General features: G+C 38.3%; 1 protein-coding gene across 7 annotated transcripts in view; it reads left to right on the forward strand.

Moving 5' to 3' along the window:
- The window catches only part of VPS8 (VPS8 subunit of CORVET complex), a 258,139-nt gene that overhangs the window by 124,697 nt on the left and 120,210 nt on the right, over positions 1-13,232 (forward strand). For all 7 annotated transcript variants that reach the window (XM_035275299.3, XM_054246193.2, XM_078350390.1 and 4 more), the window contains 5 exons: positions 151-207; positions 1,982-2,064; positions 3,112-3,196; positions 3,993-4,091; positions 12,413-12,502. In XM_035275299.3, the coding sequence (XP_035131190.1) occupies positions 151-207; positions 1,982-2,064; positions 3,112-3,196; positions 3,993-4,091; positions 12,413-12,502 (414 nt within the window). The remainder of the gene's footprint in view (positions 1-150; positions 208-1,981; positions 2,065-3,111; positions 3,197-3,992; positions 4,092-12,412; positions 12,503-13,232) is intronic.

Here is a 13,232-nt window from a genome sequence, read left to right on the forward strand (position 1 = left end):
ATGTTATGTGTACTAGGCTAATCAGCTGCGAAGGTACTCTGCACCTGTGGTCTTTGGCTGAGTGTGAATGGGTTGGTTATTTGAAAGGGTGGTTATTATTTTTATTATGAGAGTACTGATGTCTGCATGCTTTACTCTTTCTTTGGCCAGGTCCTTGAATTCCTTTGTAGTCCTGACGATGATTCCCGACATTCTGAAAGACAGCAGGTTTGAACCACTAGAACTCTTTTTGCTTTAAATAGGAAACAAGAGTAAACCAGAAGGACCTCTTCTGTGCTAGACCTCACTACACGTAAGGGGCAGTGACTTGTGCCAAACTCTAACACGAAGGTAAAGTCATGGGGACCAGATAATAGAGTGGTTGGTTGTTAGAGGTACATGTATTAGGAGCTTATATCAAACTCAATTCCTAGAGCTGTCTTGCACCTACCGTGACATCAAAGAAACGACTTCATCTTTCCTTATTACATAGCAACAGTTAGGACTTCTTGTACCCTGCATTCCATTGGCTGCTGCGGTCCTGACACAAAAAAGCTGCAGGCTCCTGAGCATTGACATACCTAACTCTTAAGAGTGCCCTAAAACCCCACCTCATCAGGGCTGGCCATTCTGGACACTAGAATCCATCTGTCCCTCCACTCATTATTGCGAGATGGCAACTGTTTGATGACCACTTTCTATTCGTGCCACTTTCTTGAGGTTCCCTTCAGGAGTAGGGTTCTTTAAAAAGCATACCTGCCATCATTGTGGGCACTGAGAGAGTCAACCCATTTTGTATTGATAGCCAGATTTTGTCAGGTGAATAAACAGACAGTAAAATCAGTAAAATTACGTACTATGGGAGCCGTGCTGAAGGACGTGCTGAAGCACTATGCTAATTGTACACAGCTGGGAAGTTGAGGCTCTCAGATAGCAACAGTGACCCCTTTGTCTGCACAGCTGTGCCCCAGTGGCGGCTGCAGAGTATCCTAGGAAGAAGAACAGCTGGTAAAGTTTTGGTTATCTCTTAAATTACATTGAATCCAAATAGTAATGTGGGCCCCCTCATTTCAGCTGATTAGTGTGGTAAAAATTAATTTTATGAGCCACAATATTTGTGTTTGCTTTTTACTGTGGCCAAATAGACGTAGCACATAATTTACCATCTTGACCATTTTTAAGTGTATACGCCGGTGATACTCACATTTTGTGCGGTCATCATCACCATCCATCCCAGAACTCTCTTATCTTCCCAAACTGAACTGCATCCCAACTAAATCATAACTCCTGCTCCCTGTTTTCTCCTCCCCAGCCCTCAGTAACTGCCAGTCTCTGAATTTTACAACTTTAGGCACCTCACATAAGTGCACTCAGACAATATTTGTTCTTTTGTGTTTAGCTTATTTCACTTAGCATGACGTGTTCAAAGTTCGTCCATGCCACAGCGCGCGTGTGTCAGATTTTCTTCCTACTGAATAGTACTCCGTGGTCTGCATATACCTCATTTTGTTTAGCCATTCATCCACTGACGGACATGTGGATTGTCTCCACCTTTTGGCTATTTTGCATAGTGCTGCTATGAAAAGCCCCAATATTTAATTTTTAAAAATTAACATATAAACATGGATACCACCTGTGGATAAACAGGTTGTAAAGAACCATAAGACATAAAAGTGAGACAAAAGTTCACTTTTTGAAAGAAAATATACAGACATTTTAGCTTAGCAGAGAGTCAGTTCCGTGTCTAATAGGGCTTTATTCACAGACACTGGCGTTCTTTCCATGTTTGAAAGGCAGAGCCATTCATCTTTTTATAGGACTTAAATGCAGCATGATCACGTTTATAATGTCAGTCTAACCCCTTCCATATGTGACAGCAAGCCAAAATATCAACTAAAAAGAAAAAAGAAAAAAATAGAAGTTATAGTCTGCATGGCTGAATGCACTCTTAAAGAGCGAGTAAATTCTCAAGTGTTTTTACTCATTTGTTTTAAATGTTCAGGTCCTTTTAGAATTGCTGCAGGCTGGAGGCATAGTTCAGTTTGAAGAGAGTCGACTCATCCGTATGGCAGAAAAAGCTGAGTTGTAAGTTGTTTTGAAACTATATATTAGTTTTCCATAGAAATATTAAATTACGTTTCTCTGACTTAAAGCCCAGTTTACTGATGCATTGCTGCTTTTTTAATTAGGAAAGATTATACAAATAACAACAAGCTAAGTGTGAAGATTTTTGCCTTTTAATTGAATTCTAGAAATTAGTAAAATTTGCAGAAATTGATAGGGCATATTTGAAGTGTTTGTACAATTGCTTAAACGTAAAAGAATAGCAGTCTTATGGTGTTTTATTATTTTAGTTTTTAAAAAATTTTCATGTTTCATAAATTTTTTATGGTTATCTTAGGTTTATTAGAGACAGTACAATATTTGGCATCGCAAGTTAGATATAATATCACACTGCTACTTACCTAGTATGTTGTAGGTTTTATTCAACATGTAATTCTGAACAGAGGCACCTGATGTAAAATTTTGGTAAATTATCAATATCTAACGTGTTGACTGTTTCTTATGTGATACATTATGGCTTTAGCATGACTTTTGTATTCAACATCCAAATTTCTTTTAAACATAGTATTTAGCAGACTCTTAAACCTAAAGTTAAAGAAATAGCAGATACTCATCTCTCTTAGACATTTAATATAACTTTATCTGACAGTAGAAATCACATCTACTATACTAATTTTTCTTTTTTTTTTTTTGAGACAAGGTCTCCCTCTGTTGACCAGGCTGGAATGCAGTGGTACAATCATAGCTCACTGCAGCCTTACCTCTGGGGCTCAAGCAATCAACTTCAGTAGCTGGGATGACAGGCACATGCTACCATGCCTGGTTAACTTTTCATTTTCTTTGCAGAGATGGGGTCTTGCTATACTGTCCAGTCTGGTCTGAAACTCCTGGTCCCAAGCAATTCTCTTGCCTCAGCCTCCCAAAGCGCTCGGATTATAGGCATGAGCTGGGACACCTGGCCCACTTTTCCTAATACTAAACCTGTGTGCCTGAGCAAGTGTCTCAAAATAATAAGCTAATAACCACCTGCCTGTTTGGTACACTGAAGTTTTCCCCTTTGCGTTCTAGCTATCAGATTTGTGAATTTATGTATGAACGAGAACACCAATATGACAAAATTATTGATTGCTACTTACATGACCCTCTGAGAGAGGTGAGTCAAGACACTGCTTACCCTTTTTTCTTATTCAGCTTTCTACTTATTGAGTACAAATAACTGTTCAGTAGAAATATTTGTGCATGTGTATGAGCCAGATATACATTGATAACTAAAACAGAGTTCTTGCAGTTTCAGAATGTATAATTGAGTGATGGAAACTGACAGTAAATAAAACCAGTTATGATTACAAATTGTGATAAATGCTAGGGAAGAGAAACTGAGCGCAACTTTAAAGGATAATGGGGAACTGACTTACACAGAGTAGTCAAGGAGGGGATCTCAGAGAAAGTGACATATAAACTGAGTTTTGGAATTTGAGAAGCCAGTGAAGGAAAGAGCCAGGAAGAGTGTTCCAGGATGGGGAACTGTATATGCAAAGGAGTGAGTGGGGAAACTGACATGTTCAAGGGGCTGTGTAGAGATGTTACAGATACAGTGAGAATCAGTTCAGGTGGAGCGTAATAGAAAAGGGCAGCAGTGTTTTGAGCTGAAATTGGGAATGTGGACGGGGATCCCCAGAGGCCAAAGTGTGATACTCCCTCACTTGGCCACTGAAGATTAATACGTTGAAACCAAAATTAATTGGAAAAGATTAGTTGCTTCTAAGAGTCTACCCTAAATTTTAAACAATTACTCTTCCTTTTTGGGGGCAGAGTTTTCCATCAGTTAACTATCTCCAAATGATTTTTCATCTTCAAATAATAGCTGTTTACGAAGACTGGTTCAGTTGGTAGTGACTAAATCTTGAGTGAGTGGATGTGAGTACATTATATTGTCTTGTGCTCTTCAGGAGGAAGTCTTCAATTACATTCACAATATCTTATCCATTCCTGGACATAGTGCCGAGGAGAAGCAGTCTGTGTGGCAGAAAGCAATGGATCATATTGAGGTACCGATTTGCCAAACTTTTCACACTTCACTATCTGAACGGTCATTTAACCCAAGTTAACTTTATGCCAGCTAAGCAATGGCGTCTGCCATATTAAGCTGATTTAATGTAGGGTTGAAGTCTTTTTCACGTAATTATTCTACTTCATATTTGTTTTCATAAAGTCTGTGTCATATGCGATCTATTACATTATGACTTCTGAAACTAGCCCATGTTCAATCGGCTAGTGACAAACTATTATTAGTGGGTTTTTAGAAAGTTCTTAGAATGATTCTGAGAGTACTGCTTGTCTCTTTTTCCTAATATGTGCTGGGTGCCATTCCATCCAATTCTCTAATGGACTTTTAGAAAAATTACTGCAATGAGTTTTTTCTCTGATGTATTTCTCTTCCTTGTATAACAGGATGATGATTCTGACCTAGCTATGGTCAACTAATTCACTGATGTTGTTGCTGCATGCTATTTTACAGAGGATGCAAGTGTTCACTTCTGTTGAAACAAAAGTTGTTACTAAGGAACAATGCTTGTAGTTGTACAAATAGACTGCTTGTGTGCTGAGGGCTGTGATCAGAACGTGTTCTGAAATGGGACCCAAAAATCACTTACTTCAGTTTCCTTTTGTTCATAACATACTCCTTACCCCAGAATCCAACAGAACCAGCAGTTTGGTTGAAATCTATTCTTTTTATGTTTTTTTTTCTTTTTTTGAGACAGAGTCTCACACTGTCGCTCAGGCTGGAGTGCAGTGGTGTGATCTTGGCTCACTGCAACCTCCACCTCCCGGGTTCAAGTGATTTTCCTGCCTCAGCCTCCCAAGTGGCTGGGATTACAGGGGCCTGCCATCACACCCAGCTAATTTTTGTATTTTTAGTAGAGACAGGGTTTCACCATGTTAGTCAGGCTGATCTTGAACTCCTGACCTCAGGTGATCCACCCGCCTCAGCCTCCCAAGTGCTAGGATTACAGGTGTAAGCCACTGCATCCAGCCTCTTTTTATGTTTTATGTTATTTTATCTATTCTATTATGTTTATTTCTGATTATAAAAAAAAATTAGTAAGAAAAGGGGTAATTCTCTTTGGGAAATAGCATTTAAACTGAGGTAATCCTAATTTTGGAAATAACGTATAACTATAGTGTTGCCCTCATTCCTCTCATAGCAAGAGTCGGGTGATGGATTTAGAAATGTATTAAAGATATGGTTATTCAACATGTTTGAATTTTTTTTTTTTTTTGAGATGGAGTTTCGCTCTTGTTGCCCAGGCTGGAGTGCAATGGTGTGATCTCAGTTCACTGCAACCTCCGCCTCCTGGGTTCAAGCAATTCTCCTGCCTCAGCCTCCCGAGTAGCTGGGACTACAGGCACGCGCCACCATGCCCAGCTAATTTTTGTATTTTTAGTAGAGACAGGGTTTCACCATGTTGACCAGGATGGTCTTGATCTCTTGACCTTGTGATCCACTCGTCTCGGCCTCCCAAAGTGCTGGGATTATAGGCGTGAGGACGAACATTTTTTATAGATAAGAAAAATTGTAAGAAAGGATATGATGTGGATACTTTTAGTTCCTGAAGGTTGTAAAGTTTAGAAAGATCAGAGGTATGAATAGCATGTTCTTGTGAAATATCTGACATGAAAGGTGGTGTAGCCAGTCCTGAGATATGTGGTCTGAAGTAGTTTCCACACTGCTGTATATAGGATTGCGAACATGGAATACATTATTTAATGTTGTTATAACTCTGCTAACAACAAGATGAATATATCTTGGCAAAATAACCCGACAAGTTATCCTCTGATTTTGTGTTTCATATTTTTTCCCTTTAATCATGGAGAATTCTTTTTCATCCTCCTCTTCGAGTCTCCATGATTATATTGTGGTTCAGTTTTCATTTCACCTCGTCTGTGTTATACAGTGGTTTGAGCACGTGGATTCCAGACATGAAAAATGAAGCCACATCTCTGCATTATGTGAAATATGATAAATCAATCAATGAGCAGACAGATTACTCAGCAAACAAACTCACGCTGGGGAAGCCAGAAGTATTTTTTTTGAGTACTTTTTTCTCACATCTGCATATTTTTTCACCTTGAACTTTTTACTGTCTCTTAAGTCCACAGTGACAGGTGTATAAACTTTTGTTGAAGAACTTCCGTGTCTTCAATAATGTAAATACAATCAACATTAAATACGTAGGACAAAAAGTCGTAATGAAGTTTTCTGACAAGAAACACTTAGTTGATAGCTTAACTGTTCTTAACACATTTGGGGCTCTACACTGTTTTTTGAAAACTGAATGAAAGATTCAGACTTACGCCTCATAGTGTTGCACATGTACGTAAATACGTGATTCTGTTTACAGTTTCAGGCATCTGCAGATTCCTAAAAGTCTTTCTTAGATGAAGAATCTCTGGTTCAAATGTTTTTTTCAGTATGAAAGGTTTCATTAGATACTGTTGACATTTTATATTTTGAAATTTATAAAGCATTCAAAAAAGGACATAAACAAATGTACTGCTTAATAAAAAAAGTTAAAAGGCAAACATCGTAGGTCCTGAACAAGAAATATTTTATTTACATACCTCAGACTTTTCCCACGTCTTCTTTTCTTTTTTTTTTTTTTTTTTCCTTTTTTTGAAATGGAGTTTTTTGCTCGTTACCCAGGCTGGAGTGCAATGGCGCGATCTCGGCTCAACGCAACCTCCACCTCCTGGGTTCAGGCAATTCTCCTGCCTCAGCCTCCTGAGTAGCTGGGATTATAGGCACATGCCTCTGTGCCCAGCTAATTTTTTGTATTTTTAGTAGAGACGGGGTTTCACCATGTTGACCAGGATGGTCTTGATCTCTTGACCTCGTGATCCACCCGCCTCGGCCTCCCAAAGTGCTGGGATTACAGGTGTGAGCCACTGCACCCGGCCGTCTTCTTTTCTAATCACAGTCTTTCCTCCCCTCTTCCCCATATAGCCGTTTCCCTGGTTTGTGACAGTTCCTTGCCATTTTGGACACTGTTACTGCATATGCATACATCCCTAAGTATATGTTTTTGTTTTGCCTAATTTCAAACTTTATGAAAATGAAATCACACTTTCTTTCTTTTTTTATTTTCATTTTTATTTATTTTTTTCTTTTGCCTATCTTTCACTGTTATCTTTTTTTTTTTAATTGTACTTTAGGTTCTGGGGTACATGTGCAGATCATACAGGATTGTTGCATAGATACACACATGGCAGTGTGGTTTGCTGCCTCCATCCCCTTGTCATCTACATCTGACATTTCTCCCTGTGTTGTCCCTCCATGACCTCCCCACCTGCCCCTCCACTGTCTCTCCCTTGGCATCCCCCCACAGACTCCAGTGTGTGATGCTCCCCTCCCTGTGTCCATGTGTTCTCATTGTTCAACACCTGCCTATGAGTGAGAATATGCAGTGTTTGATTTTCTGTTCTCGTGTCAGTTTGCTGAGAATAATAGTTTCCAGATTCATCCATGTCCCTACAAAGGACACAAACTCATTGTTTTTTATGGCTACATAGTATTCCATGGTGTATATGTGCCACATTTTCCCAGTCCAGTCTATCATCAATGGGCATTTGGGTTGGTTCCAGGTCTTTGCTGTTGTAAACAGTGCTGCAGTGAACATTCATGTGCATGTGTCCTTATAGTAGAACAATTTATAGTCCTTTGGATATATACCCAGTAATGGGATTGCTGGGTCAAATGGAATTTCTATTTCTAAGGCCTTGAGGAATTGCCACACTGTCTTCCACAATGGTTGAACTAATTTACACTCCCACCAACAGTGTAAAAGTGTTCCTATTTCTCCACATCCTCTCCAGCATCGTTTGTCTCCAGATTTTTTAATGATTGTCATTCTAACTGGCATGAGATGGTATCTCAATGTGGTTTTGATTTGCATCTCTCTAATGACCAGTGATGATGAGCATTTTTTCATATGTTTGTTGGCTCATATATGTCTTCTTTTGAAAAGTGTCTGTTCATGTCTTTTGCCCACTTTTGAATGGGGTTGTTTGTTTTTTTTCTTGTAAATCTGTTTTAGATTCTGGATATTAGCCCTTTATCAGATGGGTAGATTGCAAAAAATTTTTTCCATTCTGTTGGTTTCCTCTTCACTCTAATGATTGTTTCTTTTGCTGTGCAGAAGCTCTGGAGTTTAATTAGATCCCATTTGTCTATTTGGCTTTTGATGCCAATGCTTTTGGTATTTTAGTCATGAAGTCCTTGCCTGTGCCTATGTCCTGAATGGCTTTGCCTAGATTTCCTTCTAGGGTTTTTATGGTGTTAGGTCTTATGTTTAAGTCTTTAATCCATCAGGAGTTAATTTTAGTGTAAGGTGTCAGGAAGGGGTCCAGTTTCTGCTTTCTGCACACTACTAGCCAGTTTTCCCAACACCATTTATTAAACAGGTAATCCTTTCCCCATTGCTTGTTTTTGTGAGATTTGTCAAAGATCAGATGGTTGTAGATGTGTGGCATTGCCTCCAAGTCCTCTGTTCTGTTCCATTGGTCTGTATCTCTGTTTTGGTACCAGTACCATGCTGTTTTGATGACTGTAGCTTTGTCATATAGTTTGAAATCAGGTAGCAAATCACACTTTATTTTCTTATTTGTGCCCAGTATTTTGTTTGAGAAGATTGCCCAGTATTTTGTTTGAGAACATTTTGTTTTATGTAGCAACAGTTAATTTTTATTGTATAATATTCCATTTTACAGGTACATCACAATTTTTTCATTCTACTGCTGGTAAATATTTAATTTTTTCTAGTTTTAACCATTAAGAATAGTCCGTTCATAATCATTCTTATATGCACATCTTGAGCACAGCCGCATTTGTTTCTCTAAGGCAATGATTCTCAGTTTTGTTCACAAACCAACATCATGGCATCAGCTAAGAATTTGATAGAAATGCAAAGTTTGGATCTCCTTCTCAGACCTACTGAATCAGAAACTCGGGGTGAGGCCCAGCAATCCTTTAAGTTATTCTGATGCATGCTAATTCATAATCTCTGCTCTAGAGTATATAACTGCTAGTTAACTGAGATTAATATTTTAAATTTTGCTGGATGCCCGTGCTGTATGAGAGTTCTCATGAACTCTCTATCCTTGGCAAACTTTAAATCTTTGCCCATCTAATGGATGTGTAATGATATCTAATTATGTTTTACATTTACACTTCCTTAATTACTAATAAGATTGACAACCTTTTCATATGTTTATTGGCCATTTAAATTTTCTCTTTTGTGAAGTGCCTGCTGAAGTCTTATGCCCACTTTTCTGTTTGAATGTCTCATACTTATTGCTTTGTAAGATTTTTTTATGTATTGCGAATATTAGTCTTTTGTCAGCAATATATTTTTTTTTTTTTGAGATAGAGTCTGGCTCTGTCACCCAGGCTGGAGTGCAGTGGTGTGATCTTGTCTCACTGCAGCCTCCGCCTCCCAGATTCAAGCAATTCTCCTGCCTCAGTCTCCCAAGTAGCTGAAACTATATGTGCGTGACACCATGGCCAACTAATTTTTTGTATTTTTAGAAGAGATGGGGTTTCACCATGTTAGCCAGGATGGTCTTGATCTTCTAACCTTGTGATCCATCTGCCTTGGCCTCCCAAAGTGCTGGGATTATAGGCGTCAGCCACCTCGCCTGGCCCTTTTTAAATCTTTTTGTGTGTCTTTTTTAAAAGTGGTCAAAATAATCATTCTTTCTTATTTTAATCTTTGGCTCTGAATTCCACCTGAAAGCAATTTTTATATATAGTATGAGATAGAAGTCCAGTTAATTTTTTAGAATACTGATGCCCAGTTGTCCCAGCATCAGTTATTTTTAAAGGTTACCTTTTTCTGTTGCTCGGAATTGATGCCTTTTTGATGAGTATATCAAGGATCTGTGTGCTTGGTCTGTTTCTCTGGGCCTTGTGTTTCGCTGGTCTGTTTGTCTGTCTCTGCATCAGTACCACACAGTTTTTAATATTGTTGCTGTATAGTGAGTCTTGATATCTTTAAGAAAATCTTGGCTATTACTGACTTTTGATACTTCCAAATACATTTTAGAATCAGCTTATCTAGTTCCACCAAAAAGTTTTTTAACTTTGTGATTATGACAGGCATTGCACTGAATCTATCAATAATTTTGACGATTATTTGCAATCTTTACAATTATTGAGACTTCCTATCCATGACTGTATGGTATGATCCTTTATTTAATATCTTCCTATAATGTTTTATAATGTTCTCTATGGAGATTTTCCATCCTTTGTTTTTGTTTTGTTTTTGAGATGGAGTCTCACTCACTGTATGTGTGAGTCTAACTCACTGAGTACAGTGGCACCATCTAGGCTCACTGCAAACCTCTGCCTCCTGGGTTCAAGTGATTCTCCTGCCTCATCCTCCCTAAGTAGCCGGGATTACAGATGTGGTTACCATGCAGTTTATTTCTGTATTTTTAGTAAAGACAGGGTTTTGGCATGTTGGCCAGGCTGGTCTCCAACTTCTGACTGCCTCAGCCTCCCAAAGTGCGGGGATTATAAGCATGAACCACCACGCCTAGCCCCATCCTTTGTTATACTTACTGTCACAACTGCATATTTTTAATGCTGTTATTAACAGCATTTAAAAAAATTTCATTTCTGACATAAGTATGTTTAAAATAAGGATTTTTATGGAAGTTTTCTTCTATTTCTAGTATGCCAAGAGATTCCTCATGAATGGATTTTGAATTTTATCATGTTTTCTTCCTTATTCTGTTTTCGTGTTAAATTTTATTGGTTTTAAACCAACCTTGATATCTGCAGCTAAGTGCAACTTGATCCTGATGTTATTCTTTTTATATATTGCTGAATTTCATTTTTATTTGGTGTGTTTGTATCAATATTCATGGTTCAGATCGATCTGTAATTTTGCCATATTGTGTTTAGGTGTCAGAATGTTACTAGCCGCGAACAATGCGCTGAAGAGTTTTTCATTCTGCTGTTCTCTGTTGTAAGAGGTTTAGTTAATGTTAATTATTTCTTCTTTAAATGGTTGCTGGAACTTATTAGTGAAGCTCTTTGGGCCTAAGTTTCTCATATGGAAAGTTTTTAAACTACTCATTCAGTTATTTTAGTGGTTAAAGATCAAGTCAGCGCCAGACACAGTGACTCATGCCTGTAATCCTAGCACTTTGGGAGGCCGAGGCAGGAGGATTATCTGAGCCCAGGGGTTCCAGACCAGCCTGGGCAACATGGTGAGACCCTGTCTCTACCAAAAAAAAAAAAAAAAAAAAAAATCAATGCAGACTCTTTCTTCTCAAGTTGGTTTATTAAATTGCACTTTTAAGGAATTTATTTTGTCTAAATTTCCAAATTACTGGAATAAATTCATTCTCTGTAGTTTATTTTTGAATGTCTACAGATCAGTAGGTGTCTCCTTTGTAATATTGATTAGCTATACCTTCTCTCTTATCAAGAGTATTGCATTAAAGTTATATAAACTACCATTGTGTGTGGCAGCTAATTATTACGAATCTCCAAGAACTACCCAACACGATAATGACTCAATCTGTGGTGTGTGCGGCAGTCACAGTGGCTTGTCTGAGTTTTATTTAATGGCACACTGTTTGGGTCTACATTTGGTCTTTGTGTTTTAGCTGTGTATTATGGTCGTGATTGATCACGGTGCTCCCACAGAGAAGGTACAATTGGAAAGATAAAATATTAGGTGACAGAAAGCAAGTAAGGAGAGAGTTTTAAAAGGAAAGTAGTGTCCAGGAAAGTCCAAGGGGAGGACAAAAAAGTCTTATATTAGACAAATAGCTTTTATTAACAGTGTTTAATTGAAAGTGGTCAACATTTTACTCTCATTTAAAATTTAAGACCTTAAATTTATTTCTTAAAGTATTTACAGTTCCAAAATGCACTAGGCACCAGAACTTTGAAAATTCTTAGCCAGATAAATTACAAGTACACTTTCTCAGTTCTTCAAGTTATTACTTGAAGCTCAAGGATGAAATGCAGTGACAGGGAATTTGGGAAGCTTTTTGTTCCTTCTGTTTCTCCTGCAGATATCATGGCTGAAATCCAGAATTCTGTAGTGCTTTCATTTTCAAAAAATTCTGAATTACCTTTCTTTAAATTAAATTTTGATTTTTTTTTTTACATGGCACATTTCTTATTTTGCTCATTTGCCAAGGGCCATTTAAATTGAGGCTGTGTATGAAGCTGTGCTGAGATGCACGGGGGAAGCTTGCGGCAGTGTGGAGGTGGGTAGTCGTGCCTCTCATCTGTGGATATGCTGTGTAAATGAACCATTAAAGATGGCTTTGTCTTTTCCTTTAACTCCAGGAACTGGTGGCCCTGAAGCCTTGTAAAGCTGCGGAACTGGTTGCTACCCACTTTTCTGGACATATTGAAACGGTCATTGAAAAACTTCAGGTACATATTGCAGATATATATTGGGAAAAAATATCCAGTGGAGAGATGGTTATTAAATTTTCATCTGAGAAGTTTTGATTGTAGTGATTTCTTCAGTTGATATTTATTAGCAGTTTCTATTAGGTTGCTGCAAAAGTGATTGTGGTTTTTGCCATTTCTTTAATGACACCAACCTAATATGCTGTGTGTGCGCGCGCGCATGCAGTTATGGGATGATCTCTTAGTTTGGAAATGAGGGAGTTCATCTTTGTGCGTAACAAATATGAGCATCAAAGAAGCATTTCTGAAACTATTATGTACTTATTTTAGAAATCCTAATCCGCAGGTCTCTCTTCCCCGTTTTCTTTTGCTGTTGGATCCACAACCCTATTTTCTTTGAGATTCAGATTTATTCAAAACTTTGTCATCCTGAAATTGTGCTGTTCAGAATTTGCCTTGGAGAATCTTAACTAGAGTACAGCTATATGCATGGCACATGTTGAGAAGCTCAGTTAGACGTACTATTAGTGGACTGTTTCAGGTGTTCCACTTACCACTTACCATGGCAGTGCCCATGTCGAGTTTGTGCATTGTCATTGTAGCCACAAGTGATAGAGGTAGGGAATAGGACAATGACAGGGACATGAAGCACCACCCGGAGTCCTCAAGTGACAATAATAGTGGCTGGGAATAGCTGTGCAAGAGGAAAATCAGAGCAGTGAGTAGGAGGCAGCTGACATGAGAGACAAAA

Source organism: Callithrix jacchus, chromosome 15 (assembly GCF_049354715.1).
Source record: "Callithrix jacchus isolate 240 chromosome 15, calJac240_pri, whole genome shotgun sequence".
Lineage (NCBI taxonomy): Eukaryota > Metazoa > Chordata > Mammalia > Primates > Cebidae > Callithrix > Callithrix jacchus.